The sequence below is a fragment of the Ovis canadensis genome, chromosome 4 (genome assembly GCF_042477335.2).
Source record: "Ovis canadensis isolate MfBH-ARS-UI-01 breed Bighorn chromosome 4, ARS-UI_OviCan_v2, whole genome shotgun sequence".
In the NCBI taxonomy this organism is placed as follows: Eukaryota; Metazoa; Chordata; class Mammalia; order Artiodactyla; family Bovidae; genus Ovis; species Ovis canadensis.
In genome coordinates, this window is record NC_091248.1 from 76,312,639 (window position 1) to 76,331,166 (window position 18,528).

At 41.4% G+C, this 18,528-nt stretch overlaps 1 protein-coding gene, 1 long non-coding RNA gene and 1 other non-coding gene across 7 annotated transcripts in view; 2 read left to right on the top strand and 1 right to left on the bottom strand.

The window, feature by feature from the left end:
* Nucleotides 1-11,340, bottom strand: part of LOC138439360 (uncharacterized) — a 70,605-nt gene extending 59,265 nt beyond the window's left edge. Inside the window, exons 1-2 of one of the 3 annotated variants that reach the window (XR_011256691.1) lie at nucleotides 10,946-11,340; nucleotides 9,080-9,140 (exon numbers count right to left, since the gene is read on the bottom strand). This is a non-coding gene — a long non-coding RNA (uncharacterized lncRNA). The remainder of the gene's footprint in view (nucleotides 1-9,079; nucleotides 9,141-10,945) is intronic. The other 2 variants (XR_011256693.1, XR_011256692.1) reach the window with 2 other exon arrangements.
* On the top strand, nucleotides 7,722-7,828 carry LOC138439949 (U6 spliceosomal RNA). The gene has a single exon (XR_011256887.1). It is a non-coding gene; the product is annotated as a U6 spliceosomal RNA (small nuclear RNA).
* The window catches only part of HERPUD2 (HERPUD family member 2), a 37,218-nt gene continuing 29,810 nt past the window's right edge, over nucleotides 11,121-18,528 (top strand). For 2 of the 3 annotated variants that reach the window (XM_069588052.1, XM_069588054.1), the window contains exons 1-2: nucleotides 11,301-11,660; nucleotides 11,857-12,267. In XM_069588052.1, coding sequence (XP_069444153.1) covers nucleotides 12,121-12,267 — 147 coding nt within the window. In that variant the 5' untranslated portion in view covers nucleotides 11,301-11,660; nucleotides 11,857-12,120. Of the gene's footprint in view, nucleotides 11,661-11,856; nucleotides 12,268-18,528 lie in introns of all 3 variants that reach the window. The other variant, XM_069588051.1, reaches the window with a different exon arrangement.

An 18,528-nucleotide genomic window follows, 5' to 3' on the forward strand; every position in this document is an offset into this window, starting at 1 on the left:
CAGAAATATCAATAACCTCAGATATGCAGATGACACCGCCCTTATGGCAGAAAGGGAAGAGGAACTAAAAAGCCTCTTGATGAAAGGGAAAGAGGAGAGCGAAAAGTTGGCTTAAAGCTCAACATTCAGAAAACGAAGATCATGGCATCTGGTCCCATCACTTCATGGGAAATAGATGGGGAAACAGTGGAAACAGTGTCAGACTTTATTTTTTTTCGGCTCCAAAATCACTGCAGATGGTGACTGCAGCCATGAAATTAAAAGACGCTTACTCCTTGGAAGAAAAGTTATGACCAACCTAGATAGTATATTCAAAATCAGAGACATTACTTTGCCAACAAAGGTCCATCTAGTCAAGGCTATGGTTTTTCCTGTGGTCATGTATGGATGTGAGAGTTGGACTGTGAAGAAGGCTGAGTGCTGAAGAACTGATGCTTTTGAACTGTGGTGTTGGAGAAGACTCTTGAGAGTCCTCTGGACTGCAAGGAGATCCAACCAGTCCATTCTGAAGGAGATCAGCCCTGGGATTTCTTTGGAAGGAATGATGCTAAAGCTGAAGCTCCAGTACTTTGGCCACTTCATGCGAAGAGTTGACTCATTGGCAAAGACTCTGATGCTGGGAGGGACTGGGGGCAGGAGGAGAAGGGGACAACAGAGGATGAGATGGCTGGATGGCATCACTGACTTGAGGGACGTGAGTCTGAGTGAACTCCGGGAGTTGGTGATGGACAGGGAGGCCTGGGTGTGCTGCGAATCATGGGGTCACAAAGAGTCGGACATGACTGAGTGACTGAACTTAACTGAACTAAACACAAATATTACTACCAAGGGTGAACAGCAAATATTTTTGCAATTGAGCTAAGAATTGGTATTCATCTGCATACAGTGGTCTCTAATCCTACAAAACAGATCCTCACCCTTTCAGGGGAGTGTCTTCCAAACAGCACTATGACTAGGGAGTTCATCTCAGTGGCCGTGTCTCCTTTAGTCAGGTCTGGTCTACAAAAAGAGCAACAGAGAGCTTTACAAGGATGTGGGGGCTTCCCTCACCCATGTATTTCTCAATGCCTTAGTGAAGTGAGCGTCTTCTGGGCCTTCTAATCGAACGCTGAAGGGGGCAGGTGGGTGTGCAGGTGACACATGATACAGTTTTAACATTCCTATCTTCCTAGGCCCTTGGATTCCTTTATTTACATGATGTAGGTGGCTCTGGTATCTCAGCTGCATTAAATGTAGGTTGAGTTCGAGTCCAAGTTTTAGCCAACCAATCAGTAAATTGTGAGAGCTCCCTTCAGCTTCATGAACGCATTAAACCTGGAATCTCTACAAAGAGCACTTATATCCAAAATCTGGCTTAATCTAGTGTTATATTGCAACCTCTGAGGTCTAACACCCTTAGGATATACTTTCTGTTTCTACTGATCTAGATTAGTTAAGTCTTGCAATTACTTTTGTGTGTAAGCTATTTCTTTCTGGGTCAATGTGTGTTCCTGTCCCCATGGAGCAGGCTGAGATGTAACCTGTAATAGATCTAGGGGCAATAGGGGGTGGTTATGGTGTATATTGTGGAGAATAAGAGGCCCTTTTAAGACCTCTTCCCAAGATAAAGTTATCACAGGGCTTTTAAGCAAATGAAGGCTAGTCTCCAGAGGGCAAATGTCTTTTTTGAATACAGGGAGCTTAGAGTGACTTGTAGTTTCAAGATGATCAGCTTTATCTCTAATAAAGGAGCTGCTCCATGCCAATTTTCAGAATCCTGTTGTTTCCCATTGAATGCTTTAACTTTTATGTAAACATTTAAAAATTAGCCACTTTATTTTAGTAATGATGATGATGATGATGATGATAATAACATTAAAAAAATGCAGGTTGCATCCACTTTTGGTTTTCCTTTCTCTTTCTTGGTACCCTTTTTCTTTTTGCCCAGTATATTTTGTTTTCCCCTGTAATCCTGGTCTTTCTTCTTTGTTTTTTTCTGTTTTTACCTTAAAAAATTTTTAATACAATTTGTAAAGTTTACACTCCATTTATAGTTATTACAAAATATTGGCTATATTCCCCATACTGTACTATCCACCCCTGTAGCTGATCTTACAGCCAATAGTTTGTACCTCTCACTCCCCCATCTCCCACTGGTAACCAGATTTGTCATGTGAAAAATTTGATGGGAGCATGAGTACAACTATCACTACAATTCAGCGATCCTTAAAATAAAATTTTGTGCTTGATTTTTTGCATCACCCCTATGTCTGAAAGAACAAAATGATTCTTTTATAGTTATCATAGAGGCTTTGTGGTGTTGACTGTGACTTGCCCTGAGAGTTGAAAGACAAGAGCTTGTCATTTTCTTTCTGTAACTGCTAAAGGACACTCAGAAGACTTTATCCCATATCACTGTCCTTACAGACATATTAACTGCCATTAACAGTCAAGTGTGTAGCAACAATTTGGGCAATCATTTGTTTCAAGATTAACCACAACTGAAGGTCTGATTACTTGTAATGACCTCATCTTACTTCTTAACAGGGAGGAGCCTAGCCAAAGGACATGACCAAAGGAACCCTCAAATTTTTTGTGTTTATCTCCTGGGGTCACTACTGATACCAATTCTGTATCAGTTAGGGTCCATTCAAGGGACTGAAGTCAAACAATATTTTGAACACAGAAGGTTAAATATAAAGAATCATCACATATAACAGGGAACTGAACTGATAAGGAGATGGGCAGTAAGGAATGAAGAGAATTCTAATGATTACAGGAAAATCAGATATAGTGATCATTTACTGCCCTTAGGGCTGAGATAGACCTTCCTGAAGAAGAGCAGTAACTGTGGCTCATTTCACAGAGAAGTTTGCTGTGGATGCAAAGCTGCCTAAGGGGTCTGAGGAGAAGCTGTTCAAGGACAGCTTTGTACTGGTGGTACTCCATGTGAAGCCATTTGATGGGGTTCCAGGGAAAGCTGCTCATGGCTGTTGCCCGAAAAGGTTCCTGGAGGAGCTATTCATGGGATATGCTACACACTGCTGGCCACAGGACATTGCTGGAATTGAGGGCTGCAGAAGCCACACACGCTGTAAGAGCCTGTCTAAAGGAATATACTACACTACACAGGTAGAGAAATCTCTTCTTCCTCCAGTGACCCTCCAGTGCACTTTGCTGACAAAGCTTAATATGATGAGAGCTGGAAAAGGAAAAATAAGGTGTGCCAAGCATGCACACTTCTATTATCTTAAAACAGTCAGTGAAGAGTGTTTGGGCCCTTGAGGCAATAACTTGGTAACTGGTTCAATAAGCCATTTTCTTTAATTGGAAAAACCTTACAATGAAGAGTAAATTTGGTGGTATTTCTGAAAGACGTTACAAAGGGCCCCTTCAAGAATTTGATAAAAACTGTGGACTCTCCCTCTGAATAAATGCACGTGTACATAGTACTACAGATAATTCAGGGTACATCTCTAGACTCAGATTAAGAACCCCCAAGTTAGGCCAATGACTACTCTCTATGTTCACTTTAGTAATTATTCTTAAAGTTATTTGAATGTAGTATAGCAAAGTTAATATTTCCAAACTCAGTTAAACTATATTTGCGTTTAGCAAAAAACATTTATAAACATTTGATAAATAAGTGAATACAGTTGCGTGTGTGTGTGCGTGCTGTCATCCTCTGACTCTTTGCGACCCCAAGGACTGTAGCCCACCAAGCTTCTCTGTCCATGGAATTTCCCAGGCAAGAATACTGGAGTGGGTTGCCATGCCCTCCTCCAGGGGATCTTCCCAACCCAGGGATTGAACCCACATGTCTTACTTCTCCTGTATTGGCAGACAGATTCTTTACCACTAGTGTCACCCAGGAAGCCCAGCCAATAGAATTAGATAGTTGTGATTTTGAGGAGAGGAAATTGGTGAAAGAGCTCTGAGAAGTGAGAGTCTAAATGCCAGAGGAAAGGTAAGCAGTTGTGAAACAACTGCCAGGTTATTGGGATTTGGGCTTGGATAGCTGCATATAGAAAGAACAGGGTATCCATTATGACCTGCTATGCTTTGGTAAGGTACATTATTGTAACTGGCCTCCAGTATGACTGGTTCTTATCTCCTGGTATTCATGCTCCTATCTACTCTCCTCCTACAACTCAGGGTTGATCTTTGTGACCAAATAAGAGCATCATGTAGGTGACAGTATATGATTTCAGAAACTAAGTTATGAAAGGTATTGCTGCTTAAGTCTTGGTCTCTAGTCTCCCTAATTTTGGAGGAATTCAGCTGTCCATTGCAGGGATATTCAAAACCAGTCCTGTGGAGAGATCCACATTAGGAGGAACTGAGACTTCACACCAAAAACCAGCCCAACTTGCCTCCCTGGAATTAGGTCCTCCAGTTCCAATTGAGCTTTCAGATAATTGAATGCCAGCTGAAATCCTGACTGCAACTTCACAAGAGACTCACAACCAGAACCAACAGCAAAGACATTCCCAAAATTGACCCACAGTTTTGGGGGCAACTTGTTTTGCAGCAATAGATAACTAATACATGCATTTAGGTCAAAATTCTTTAGAGGGTGAAAAATATAAGGGGTTTCCCCTTCCTTCCTTCCTCTGGTCACCTAGAAGAGGCCAGTGAGATGCCATTTGCTATCATTTTCTCCAAGTATTATCATAAATAAATGGATTAAATTATCAGAGAAATTAGGCTTCAGTCTTAGCCAAATGATCACTCTAAGAATTAACTAGACACATAAGTTTCTGAAGAGCAGGAAATCCAACTGCTAAACTAGCTTATGAAGTTTTATATTAATATAGAAATTAGTAGAAATACAGATGTGTCCTTATGAAGACTATTCTAGGGAAATCACATGTCAAAATGCTCATTATAAACACCATAATTGAGAAGGGTAATGCAAACTAGTGTGTTCAAAAGTGAGTCAATATTTCAAGTGATCTGGAAACTGTTCTTAAAGATGGTTGACAGATCTAGGAATATTTAGTCTGGAGAAGATGCAGACAGCATTTAACCATTTAAAGGGCAGATGGGGAAAAAAAAAACCCCGTATTTTGGATTAGTTAAAATGAGAAAAGTGGCCTATGACAAATTATAGCAATTTTTATAAATTTTAAACTCACAATAATCATGGCTTTTTAACAGCATGTCATACAGTAGTAAAACTGTGGTGCCCCTTCTGCCTGGAAGGGTTTAAGCCAAAGTTGGCTGATTGCCTTTCAGAAATACAAGAAAAGTGATTCTGGCAGGACATGGAAAGCTGATCTAGAGGACCTCTAACATGTTGTTCCTGAAAGGCTTTTCTTCCTGAATGTGTCTTGTTATACATGAACATCTTTAAATAAGACAGTTCAGTGGAGTAGAAAGAGTGTGCATTACAGAGGAATCAGAATTCTATTTGGAAGTTACTCGCTGTGTGACTTTGGGCAACACACTTAGCCTTTCTGAGCTCCACTGCCCTCACTACCTCTCAGGGCTGTTCTGAAAATTCATTAAATGACCCATCACTCAAATCACCCATTTGGCATTTAATGCATGTGTGGCTTTCTTCCTTCCTTTGTCTACAATATGGCTTATAATCAAACATCTGGAACCAATTAAGATTTTGAAAGTGCAATGTTGAAATGAGCTAATTTTCCTAGGCTTCAAGTGTAGGATTTCACTTGTTTTTAAACAATAAATTTGATTGAGATTTGATTAGATGCTTTGTGGCACAGCATCTTAAGGAAAAAGACAAGTCTGGTATAAGTAGAAATAGAAGGAATCAGAAGCCAGATGGCCAATACCATTTTTGAAATCTGTAACTGCAAGATCATCACTTAACTTTCCTCCCGAGAGGGTTATCAAAAATAAAAAACCAAAACACTGAAAACTACATTATTCAACATCATAAAGTATTTTAACTTCCAGAAAGGTATTCCAAGTAAGAAAAACTTGGTAATAAGCACTTAAAAAATTTTAAAAGAAAGTGGAATCTCACAGGAATCCATATAAGCTTCTCAAGCTGACCTCCTTCTCAATCAAAAGAATTGGAAATAAATATCTCACAAACACTGGAAATTAATTTTATTACTTGCAAATAATTTTAAGTGTTTTGCTTGTCAACAGAGAAAATTACTCCATGGGCAGAAATCACTCTGAATTACTGAACTAATTACTAAGGTTATGTCTATTGAACAAACAGTTAATATTGTTAAAGTGGATTTGGTTTTAACAAATCACAAATCCAGTATTACCTATTAGTATTCCACCCTTAAGCACCTGAAAGTAGAAAAACTGACTGGTTCAAATTTGGGAAAGGAGTATGACAAGGCTGTATATTGTCACCCGGCTTATTTAACTTCTATGCAGAGTACATCATTCAAAATGCCAGGCAGGATGAATCACACGCTGGAATCAAGACTGCCAGGAGAAATATCAACAACCTCAGATATGCAGATGATATCACTCTAAAGTCTCAGTAGGTAAAAAATCTGCCTGCAAAGCAGGAGACCTGGGTTTGGAAGATCCTCTGGAGGAGGGCATGACAACCCACTGCAGTATTCTAGCTTGGAGAATCCACAGCGACAGAGGAGCCTGGCAGGCTACAGCCTAGGGGTTAATCCTAAAGGAAATAAACCCTGACTATTCATTGGAAAGACTGTTGCTGAAACTGAAGCTCTAATACTTGGGCCACTTGATCTGAAGAGCTGACTCACTGGGAAAGACAGTGACACTGGGAAAGATCGAAGAAGGCAAAAGGAGAAGGGGGCGGCAGAGGATGGGACGGTTAGATGGGATCACTGACTCAATAGACATGAATTTGGGCAAACTCTGGGAGACAGTGGAGGACAGAGGAGTCTGGTGTACTGCAGTCCATGGCGTTGCAAACAGGCTGACATGACCTAGCAACTGAACAACAAGTAGTACATAAACACTCTCACTGCCCACTGTCTTTAGCAAATGGTAACTGAAATGTGTAGTTCTTTCACATTTCCCTTTCATATCTGCAACATGGACAAGGAACAAACAGCTCATAGCAGCCTCTAAGTAACTGCTGACTTGTATACATTCCATGCTAACTATTTTCCCTATTCCAAATACCAAGTTAAACACCACCAACCAATATTCTGGGGACTAACCTTTCACTGATTAATGAAAAGAAACAGAGGAAAACAATAGAATGGGAAGGACTAGATATCTCTTCAAGAAAATTAGAGATACCAAGGGAACATTTCATGCAAAGATGGGCACAATAAAGGACAGAAACAGTATGGACCTAACAGAAGCAGAAGATTTTAAGAAGAGGTGGCAAGAATACACAGAGGAACTATACAAAAGAGATCTTAATGATCCAGATAACCACGATGGTGATCATTCACCTAGAGCCAGACATCCTGGAGTCTGAAGTCAAGTGGGCCTTAAGAAGCATCACGGCAAACAAAGCTAGTGGAGGGGATAAAATTCCAGCTGAGCTATTTCAAGACCTAAAAGATGATGTTGTGAAAGTGCTACACTCAATATGACAGCAAATTTGGAAACCTCAGCAGTGGCCAAAGGACTGCAAAAGGTCAGTTTTCATTCCAATCCCAAAGAAAGGAAAGGCCAAAGAATGTTCAAACTACCGCACAATTTCACTTATTGCACATGCTAGCAAAGTAATGCTCAAAATTCTCCAAGTGAGGCTTCAACAGTATGTGAGCCAAGAACTTCCAGATGTTCAAGCTGGATTTAGAAAAAGGCAGAGGGTGCTCGCTTCGGCAGCACATATACTAAAATTGGAACGATACAGAGAAGATTAGCATGGCCCCTGCGCAAGGATGACACGCAAATTCGTGAAGCGTTCCATATTTTTTAAAAAAAAAAAAAAGAAAGAAAAAGGCAGAGGAACCAGAGATTAAATTGCCAACATCTGTCTGATCATCGAAAAAGCAAGAGACTTCCAGAAAAGCATCTACTTCTGCTTTAATGACTATGCCAAAGCCTTTGACTATGTGGATCACAACAAACTGTGGAGAATTTTTAAAGAGATGGGAATACCAGACTACCTTAACTGCTTCCTGAGAAACCTGTATGCAGGTCAAGAAGCAACAGTTAGAACCGGACGTGGAACAACAGACATTCCAAACTGGGAAAGGAGTACAACAAGGCTATATAATGTCACCGTACTTGTTTAACTTATATGCAGAGTACATCATACAAAATTCCAGGCTGAATGAAGCACAAGCTGGAATCAAGATTGCCAGGAGGAATATCAATAACTTCAGATATACAGATGACACCACCCTTACAGCAGAAAGTGAAGAGGAACTGAAGAGCCTCTGGATGAAAGTGAAAGCGGAGAGGGAAAAAACTGTCTTGAAAATCAACATTCAGAAAACTAAGATCATGGCATCCGTTTCATCACTTCGTGGCTAATAGATGGGGAAACAATGGAAACAGTGACAGACTTTATTGTCTTGGGCTCCAAAATCACTGCAGATGGTGACTGCAGCCATGAAACTAAAAGATGCTTGCTCCTTGGAAGAAAAGCTATGACAAACATAACATATTAAAAAGCAGAGGTATTACTTTGCCAGCAACAGTCCATATAGTCAAAGCTATGATTTTTCCAGTAGTCATGTATGGATGTGAGAATTGGACCATAAAGAAAGCTGAGTGCCAAAGAATTGATGCTTTTGAACTGTGGTGTTGGAGAAGATTCTTGGGCATCCCCTGGACTGTAAGGAGATCCAACCAGTCAATCCTAAGGGAAATCCATCCTGTATATTCACTGGAAGAACTGATGCTGAAGCTGAAGCTCCAATACTTTGGCTACCTGATGTGAAGAACTAGCTCATGGTAAAGACCCTGATGCTGGGCAAGACTGAAGGCAGGAAAAGGGGATGACAGAGGATGAGATGGTTGGATGGCATCATCAAAGCTGTGCACATGAGTTTGAGCAAGCTCTGGGAGTTGGTGACGGACAGGGAAGCCTGGCGTGCTGTATTCCATGCGGTCACAAAGAGCTGGACACGACTGAGTGACTGAACTGAATTGAACCTTTCATACACTGTTCTATACACATATACACATAATTAACAAAAATGAGATCATATTTACATACTGCTTTTTTGTGGCCAAGTTCAACAGCATCAAAAGCATTTTCAGGTATTTAATTTAGGTGGCTGTAAAGCAAAAAAAAAAAAATCATTTGTCAGATACTCTTATCATCTTTATACTCAATTTCAATCTCTTGAATGTTCATTACATTTTTAAATGATTTTGTCCATGTTAGTGAATCTTTGATGAATCCTACTTTAGTGTCTATCACAGTAAAATGTACAATCTGTCTTAATAATTAAGGTATATTTCACTAATAATGTACACTTCAGTGTGCCAAGTGAGATGACCACATTACTCTGAAGGATTCCTGGAAGTCTGAGTCACGAGCATTAGCAATATGAGCTGCAGGGTTGGATGGCAGTGTCGAAGCAGTTGTAAGTCGGGAGACTTCCTGGCTTAAAAAGGAGTTGGACATCAAAGAATTCTTACAGCAGTCACTTGGGACTTAAATGGTGGCTAATTATGCCATAAAGGATCCAGTCTCTTTCAATTGTTCTGGTCCGCCATCTTTGTATTTATAGGCCTTTGTTCTATCCCTTCATGACTGAGCTGTGGCTGCCCCACCACTGGCATCAAATTCCTCCAGGAAGAAAGACAGGAGAATATTCTTGAGTGTTCCTTGGACTGCAAGGAGATCCAACCAGTCAATCCTAAGGGAAATCCATCCTGTATATTCACTGGAAGGACTGATGCTGAAGCTGAAGCTCCAATACTTTGGCCACTTGATGTGAAGAACTAGCTCATGGTAAAGACCCTGATGCTGGGCAAGACTGAAGGCAGGAAAGGGGGATGACAGAGGACCAGGTTGAGCTCTAGTCTACAGAACATGTTCGCCTGAACACTCTCCGAGAAGCTCCAGTAGCAACTTCACCTTTCTTCACCTTTCTTCTTATGGGCTATAATTGTGTCAAAAGGCTGCTGCTAGATGAAAGGGAGTCTGAAAAAATATTTGAAGCTAGAATTAAGTTAAGTAAGTAAGTGAAGTCGCTCAGTCGTGTCTGACTCTTTGCGACCCCATGGACTGTAACTCACCAGGCTCCTCTGTCCATGGGATCTTCCAGGCAAGAATACTGGAGTGGGATGCCAAGGTTCTATGAAAATGATTAGATACAAGGCAGAAAAAGACCTGTTACAGAAAATACAAGTCCTAGCAAGTTGTTCTCATTCCATGACAAGAAACAAAAGAAACTTCACTCTTATTTCAGAAGCGCTTTGTGAGTTTATAGCTAAGATATGGTAGGTGTCTTGTCACAAAAAAAAGAGGTAGAGGAGAGGATGTAAGGAATCCTGCTGCATCAGCTGTTGAGAGGAAGAATCTCCTCTTGGTCTAACTTTCCTGAAAGTCTTCTGAAGCTGAGAGGATTAGAGACCAGGTCTCCAAAGCCCCCTGCATTATCTGCTTGTATTCACCTATAAGTGGACGCCTGGAGCTGAGCAAATACGCATCTAACAAACTTAACTTACTGCACTGACTCCTAAACCTGTGCAGAGAATAGAGAGGAAGTCAGCTTAGGGCATAGTCTGAACCTTCGGGGTCCCAAGTCTCAGCCATAAAACAGAAAAATAACATTGCCATCTGTCTTCATCTCTCACTGAACACACAATACCTGCTCACTAAACAAATACTTGTCAACTTCTGAGAAAATGAAGAGGAAGGACATGAAATTATTTAGTTGAAAAACTGCCATACGCCAAAACTGTACCAAATGGTTTACATAGCTTATTTACTCAACAGCACGCAGTCAGGCAGGCATCATCCTCCCCGTTTAGAGAAACAAACTGAGGCACAGAAAAGTTAACCTGGATCACAAGGAAATTACAGGTAGCCTTTAGGTTTAACTGAAAGCCTCCCCCATAAGCAACCTACCCATAGTCTCTCCTCCACTAAAGATCCAGGTACCGTGCCTTGCACAGTCGACACAAGAAATTTGGGGCATAAGTTTGATTCAGCATTCGACAACTCTAACGATGGAGCAACACTTCCCAATTCTTCGGGGTGTGGTCAAAACAGAATGTGCTAGTGCTAAGGCCCAAGTGCTTCTGGAGAAGCGGGGCGGAGGGAATGGTCTGCCCTGGCGGGCTCGACGCACCCAAGTGGCTTCCGGGCGACCCAAAATTTGGCCCAAGGTGCCGGGAGCCAGCCACGGCGGGCGGCGGGGTGCGCCGACAGGACCTGGAGGGCCGCGTGCCGGGGCGAGCTGCCCGTGACGCATTTCCGCCCTGCGTTTTCCGGCTTAAAGGGACCCGGACCTTCTTCACAACAACAACAAAACCAGCGCGCTCGCGGCCGGCGCCCCGACTCTAGTCCCCGCCCTCCTGCCACCTGCCGCCGCCTCGGCCGCACCCGGCAGTGAGCCGCGGCTCCCCTGCCCGAGGGGTCGGGCGGAGAGCAGACCGCGCCCTTCGGCCAACTTCTCCAGCTGCCACCGCGCCGCCTCGCGAGACCCGGGGCCGGACCCTGGGCGCCGCCGATCAGCAGGAAGGGTGCGGCCACCGCGGAGGACGCTCGGCCAGACTGTGCGATCGCTGGCCGTGCTTGGGCGCGGAGGGCAGCGGTGGCAGGACCCGCGGCCATCTCTCAGGTAGCCTTGCCTGTCGCGGCTGGCCGCCCTGAGCGGCCCGTCCCCTTCTCTAACCCGCGTGGAGGGACCATCGCGTAGGGGCCTTGTTGCGTTTCAGGCTGGGGGTCGCGGCGGGGGCGGGGCGGTGGCTCGGGCTGTCTCGCCCTCACCCCTCCCTTCTCACCGCTTTCTCTCTCACCCGGGCCTCCTTCTGCAGTCCGGAGCCCGGCGGAGCCCGGCAGAGCCCGGACCTGGCGGGGAAAACTGCACCCACGGCCGGGCCCCCAGACCTCGCCGCCGCCGCTGCCCATCATCCTCGGTACCTGCAATGGCCTTTGTATCGCCCGATGACTGACTTGGACAAGGAATATTAAGAACACACTCGCTTCCGTCTCCATCCCAGCTGCGCCGGCAGTAACCATCTCAGCTCATTTGAGCTTAACTGCTGCTCCTCTTGACTCTGTAAGACTTTGGGGGCACCATGGACCAAAATGGGATGGAGATTCCTGTGACCCTCATCATTAAAGCACCGAATCAGAAATACAGTGACCAGACTATTAGCTGCTTCTTGAACTGGACCGTGGGGAAACTAAAAACGCATCTGTCTAACGTGTACCCTAGCAAACCAGTAAGTGTCTAAAAGCTGGGCACAGCTGCTCTGGCCAGCAGCTTTTCGTGTCCTGTACTCTCTTACTCCCTGCTTATCCCCTCCCCTCTTGAGTCAAATAGGTCTCTTTTTAACTGTGAGGTATTTTGCATCCCGAGGTTATGTGTCTCTCTTGAGTGTCTGAACCATCATTAATGTCTTCCTAATGAGGTTCAGTTAATTAGTAAAGAGTATACAGAAATATCAAGGGACGTGAGAATTGGCAGGCATACAATAAGACTGTTTTCCTTGTACTCAAAGTCTTCAACCTAATGTGAGAATGACATTTTAAAGGAGATGCATCCTTTAAAAAAAAAGAGAGATAAGCACTACAACCCATATTAAAGCTTTTATTACTTATTAGAATAAAATTCCTTTTTACTTTCAACACCTGGCCCAGAAATTGCTTTCTGCTGAACAGCGAGTTTTTTCTTGGAAATAAGCATGTGACCTCTATAAAAGTTATAGTTTCCACACTAGTATATATGTTTTAAGAAGCAAAGAGTTTTTAGTTTGACTTTCTCCTGCCCCTCCCTCTCTCATTTTTCTCTTGTAGAGGACACAGAAATTTTCTTAATTTAGAAGAGAACAGTCCTTTTTTTTTTATTCTGAATCATATCTGGATATTGCAAACATAATAAATAAAACAGACAGTACACCTCCATCTGTTCCCAAAGTTAGATTTGAAAGTTATCAACATAGTTGATAATTAAGTCTTGGAATAATGAGAAGTATGTCATGCACAGTGTGTGAAAGTGAGGCTTTCTTGTTATCCACCGTGTAAAAATTTCATTCCTGAATAAGTAGTTTTCGGCAATTACTAAACCATTTTTTTTTTCTTTTTTATTAATGAAGAGGCTTGGATTTTTAGGGTGGCAAATATTTTTGGCATCTGGTCAATTTAAGCCAGCAGTAAGGATGTGTTGGAAGGCAACTGTGCTTTCCAGGTTTTACTTAACACTTGTTTTATGCACACAAGTAAGGAAGACACTTGATCTATATTAAGATATTAATGAATTAGTACTGTTTCAGTGTTACAGTATTAAGTTTAGTTAGCCGTTTAGGTTTCTAGAACAACGATAGAAATAGGGCAGTTATTGCAGAAACAGGAGATGTAGAAAAACAACTGTTAGTTGGCATTAGCTATGTGTGTCAGTATTTTTTCGTACAAATGCTCTTAGAAGGGAAAGTAAAAACCCTGATGTATTTAAGTACTTGAAACAAAATTGTTGGAACTCTAATTCATTCACATCTTGTCTTGAAAGCAAAGATTTACACAGGGGTAACAATTTCTTTTTAAAAATTTCTGTTTTGCAAAAGATTTCCTATTGCATACGATGAAGTAGAAAATAGCTTTTTAGGGTAGTTGGAATTGAAAGTCATGGATGTCCATATACTGTTCATAACAGAGCCATTATTGAGCATATATCTGAAGTACTTACCTAAGTGAAAGTGAAAATGAAGTCGCTCAGTTGTGTCCGACTCTTTGCGACCCATGGGCTGTAGCCCACCAAGTTCCTCCGTCCATGGGATTCTCCAGGCAAGAATACTGGAGTGGGTTGCCATTTCCTTCTCCAGGGGATCTTCCTGACCCAGGGATCGAACCCAGGTCTTCTGCATTGCAGGCAGACACTTTAACCTCTGCGCCACCAGGGAAGCCCACTTACCTAAGATATATGCTCAAATATATACTTATGTGAGGATCTTTATGTGAGTAAACCAAAAAGGACTTGGTTTGTACTGTGATAGAACAAGAGTTATCACTTTTCTGAAAATTTTTCTTTTTAAAGAAGTATGTAAGAGAGGAGTGTGAAACACATTTGTCTTAACCTGCACCTGAGATAAGCCTGTTTTTGCCAGGAGTTCTGCCCTCTTAGTACTAATCTCCAGTGGAGGGCTGTCAGTGCCCATCTGCATCAGTCAGCTGCTGGAGGATAGATAAGCTGCAAATTTCTCTACACCCCACCCTCCTAACCCTCTTGCTTCTAGGACACGCTGGAGGCAGTTTTGGAAGCTGTACCAAATAATATGCAGCTTATTAATTACCTAGCCTTGTGGCAAACCTTTTTTTTTTTCTCCTCCAGCAGGTTTTCTCCAAGTGAAAACATCTGAAGTTTATTTCTAGGTTAATGAGAGTGGGGATGGTATACATGTGTTTATTTTCATAGAACTTCACTGAAAACTTTGTAAGGTTATTAGATTTGACACACTTAACATTCTAACTTTTTTATAGAACTGATTTGAAGCATCACAGTTGTTGAACAGACCAACTGTTTAATGATACTCCAAAGCCATAGTTAGTCCTCAGCATAGGAATTGGAGTTCTTAAAGTTTGCTTGTAAAGTTGTTATTTAGAACAGAGAAATATAACAGTATAAACAATATTATATTAATGATTTAATATATAGGAAGGTTAGGTTCTTATGACCTCCCACAATGACTACTTAACATTGATTCTGTTTTAAAGTGTCTCAGGTGCTAGTTGGTGTTTAACAGATCATTTCTTATGCCTAATTCTTTGCATCTCTGCCTGGTGGAGGTGGGTGGACTTCGAAGCAGAGAAGAGTTCAGTGCCTGGTAGAAGCAACTGTTTCATAGCAAGAAGTAGAAAAGTGTGTAGCTCTGGTCATTACTGCTCTTATTGGGCCTCTTGGGTCAGGTAAGGTAGAGGGCCTTGGTCCCTGTGAGGAGTGGCTTCTAGGAAAATAAATGAGAGCTGTTGGTGGAAGAATGATTTGAAGTTGTTCTTTTAGGATCTCTACATGCTATTAATGGAATTCTGGCTAAACTTTGCAACAGTGTATAAAATCTTAGGATTTTAGTTTTGTGGTCAGATACTGACTTCATTTAATTCAACCTCTCCTTCCCTCAATAAACCCAACCCACAACAAATATACTCCTCCTTCCAAAGCACATGTTCTTGGGCTTCATTTATTTATTTAATCAGGATTTATTGATCTGGCATATGAAGGTCTGTGTATATACTAAGCAAAAAGACGATAGGAGTCCTTTGCTCTTAAGTAGCTCAGGTCTTGGAGAAGGCAATGGCACCCCTCTCCAGTACTCTTGCCTGGAAAATACCATGGATGGAGGAGCCTGGTAGGCTGCAGTCCATGGGGTTGCGAAGAGTTGACTCGACTGAGTGACTTCACTTTAACTTCTCACTTTCATGCATTGGAGAAGGAACTGGCAACCCACTCCAGTGTTCTTGCCTAGAGAATCCCTAGGATGGGGGAGCCTGGTGGGCTGCTGTCCATGGGGTTGCACAGAGTCGGACACGACTGAAGCGACTTAGCAGCAGCTCAGGTCTAGTGGGGGATACAGACATACAATATTATGTGGCTAGTGTCATACAAGAGGGAGGTACTGAGTGCTGTAGGAACACAGGAAGGAACAGTCCACTCGAGCTGAGATAAGGGAATGTGAAGCTGTTTTAGAAAAGATTCACAGAAACATTTTTCTTAGAGAATTGAGAACAGTTTTAAGGAGGTAAGATGATAGTTTCTTTTTTTAACTGTTCTTTCAGAGATATTGTTGCCCTGATGATTTTGAATGCTTTATATTATCTAGTACCTGGTAGTATGCTGCTGCCACTAAGTCGCCTTAGTCGTGTCTGACTCTGTGTGACCCCAGAGACAGCAGCCCACCAGGCTCCCCTGTCCCTGGTTTTCTCCAGGCAAGAACACTGGAGTGGGTTGCCATTTCCTTCTCCAATGCATGAAAGTGAAAAGTAAAAGTGAAGTCGCTCAGTCATGTCCGACTCCTAGCGACCCCATGGACTACAGCCTAACCTGGTAGTATAGTACTGTGTTAAAAGATTATAGATCCATAATGGGCTGCCAAGGGGAAAGTGTTCTCCAGTTAGGAAGCAAGGCAGTTGCTACATTTATGCAGAAGTTTCAACAGTCATTACAAAAAAACCTCAGATCTGAAATTGAGCTCTGGTGGAGATTTATCTAACTTTGGTATTGATACTTGGTTTAGAACATGGTTTAAGACCTGGTTAGTGCAGCAGTTCATGTTGATAGTGTATATAATTGTGAATCATATTCTAATATGACATTTGTCATCACTTAATGATTTTAGATTTTTAGTTCTTAAACTTGGCCTGTAGTGTGAAATAATTATTCTGAAATTTAGGTAATTGCTACTAGTGGGTGAAGATAACCTATCAAGAGGACTACTTTTACTTGAGCAGTTTCAGACTTTGATCTAGTTTAGACCAGGTATGTAAATGTCAAAATGGTTGAACTTAATGTTATTCAGTAGAATGGACTGTCCTAGAGAAAACTTTAAAAATGGGAAATAAAAAATAAGAATCTCTAAATCCAGTTAGGCACCTTTTTCATTATCTTGTTTCTTACTGTTTGCTCTTATACACAAACCAAGATGAACATGACTTACCCTGAAATCAATTTTGAAGGGACGCGTATTCTTTTGTTTCCCATTTTTCAGTCTTGAACTCAGAGTGCCTGTTGAACTCTGGATAGAAGTGCCCTCACTTCTGGATAGATTTCCCCTCTCTTGCTGCCTTTTCAAATTGTGCCTTTGCTCTGATTCTTTTAGAATTAAAGAAATAGGAATAGAACTAGTTGTATAGATTCTGTTCTGAGAATGTAACATTGCATAATCAAACTGCCTACAGTTCAGATAGAAGTCTTACTGTCATTGTCAGTGGAAGTAGCTTTTATAATACAATTTGAGGTTTATATCTCTGTTATTTTTGTAATTCCCTATTACCTTACTTAGGAAGGTCATTTTTTATTAAAAAAAACTTGTAAAATATTGGCTATATTCCATGTCGTACAATATATCCTTATAACGTAAGTTTTATACATTATAGTTTGTATCTCTTAGTCCCCGACCCTTTTATTACCTTCCCCCTTCCCTCTCTTCACTAGTAACCACTAGTTTGTTCTGAGTATGTTTCTTTTTTGTTATATTCACTAGTTTGCTATATTTTTTAGATTACACATATAAGTGATATCATATAGTATTTATCTTTCTCTTTCTGACATTTCATTTATCATAACTAAAAGTGAAAGTGAAGTCACTCAGTCGTGTCTGACTCTTTGTGACTCCATGGACTGTAGCCCTCCAGACTCCTCTGTCCATGGGATTCTCCAGGCAAGAATACTGGAGTGGGTTGCCATTTCCTTCTCCAGGGGATCGTCCTGACCCAGGGATCGAACCCAGGTCTCCCGCATTGCAGGCAGACGCTTTAACCTCTGAGCCACCAGGGAAACACAGGTCATTTTTAAAATCTGCCTGCTTAATCACCTCAGAACTATTGATTTAAAGGGGCTATAATCCACCCTAATATTTGTTTTATAAGATTTTTATCAAAGGTTGATGGAAAGTTAAAAGTTTTGAATGAGTGGTGACTAAAGTTTCTTTTATTTAGCTCCTCTTGTAGCCTTTTTCTAATGTCTTTTTTGGAAAATAACAGTACGGTGAAGGTGATGTTTTGTTTAATCATGCACCAGTGGTTTTAAAAATAGAATTTTTCTAGAACTTTATTCCTTTCCTTTACATAATAATTTTTTGGTGTGTGTGTGTTTGGCGGGGGGATGGGTTGCAGCGCTTTGTTGGTTGTGGGATTTGAGGTCTTTAATCAGGAATTGAAACTGGCCCTCAGCAGTGACAAAATGGGGTCCTAATCACTGGACTGCCATGGGATTCCCATACATAATAAATACAGATTTGATGGTCTTGAATGCTTTTACTTAACTGTCATATTTGGTGCTCTGATTTTAAACTGACATTTACTAAGTGGTTGTGTATACCAGTCATTCTACTAAGCATTTTATATATTTATCACATTTATTCCTCATAGGTTATGCTGCAAGTTTTATTATGAGCTCTCTGTTCTAGATGAGGAAGCTGAGACTTGGTTGTTTTTTTTTTTTTTTTTTTGCCCAAGGTCATAGAACTTTAACTAGAATCAGAATTTGTATTTAGGTTGGTCTGGTCTGACTTGCAAGCCTCAGATCTTAAACATATGTGGTTGTATATAATAACATGAAGAAAGGCATTTAGGGCTTGGCTCTATCAGTTATATACTTGCAAATTAAAAAGAAGTAAGTAAACTGTAAAAAGACATGTGTGTTCAGATGGTTTATCGTCTAAAGACTACAGGTGAATGGGTAACATAGTTTTAATACTGTTCTAATGCATCAGTTTAGACTGTGGTTATTTTTGTGATTTTGATAAATTATAAAGAAGGTATGGGAACATAATATC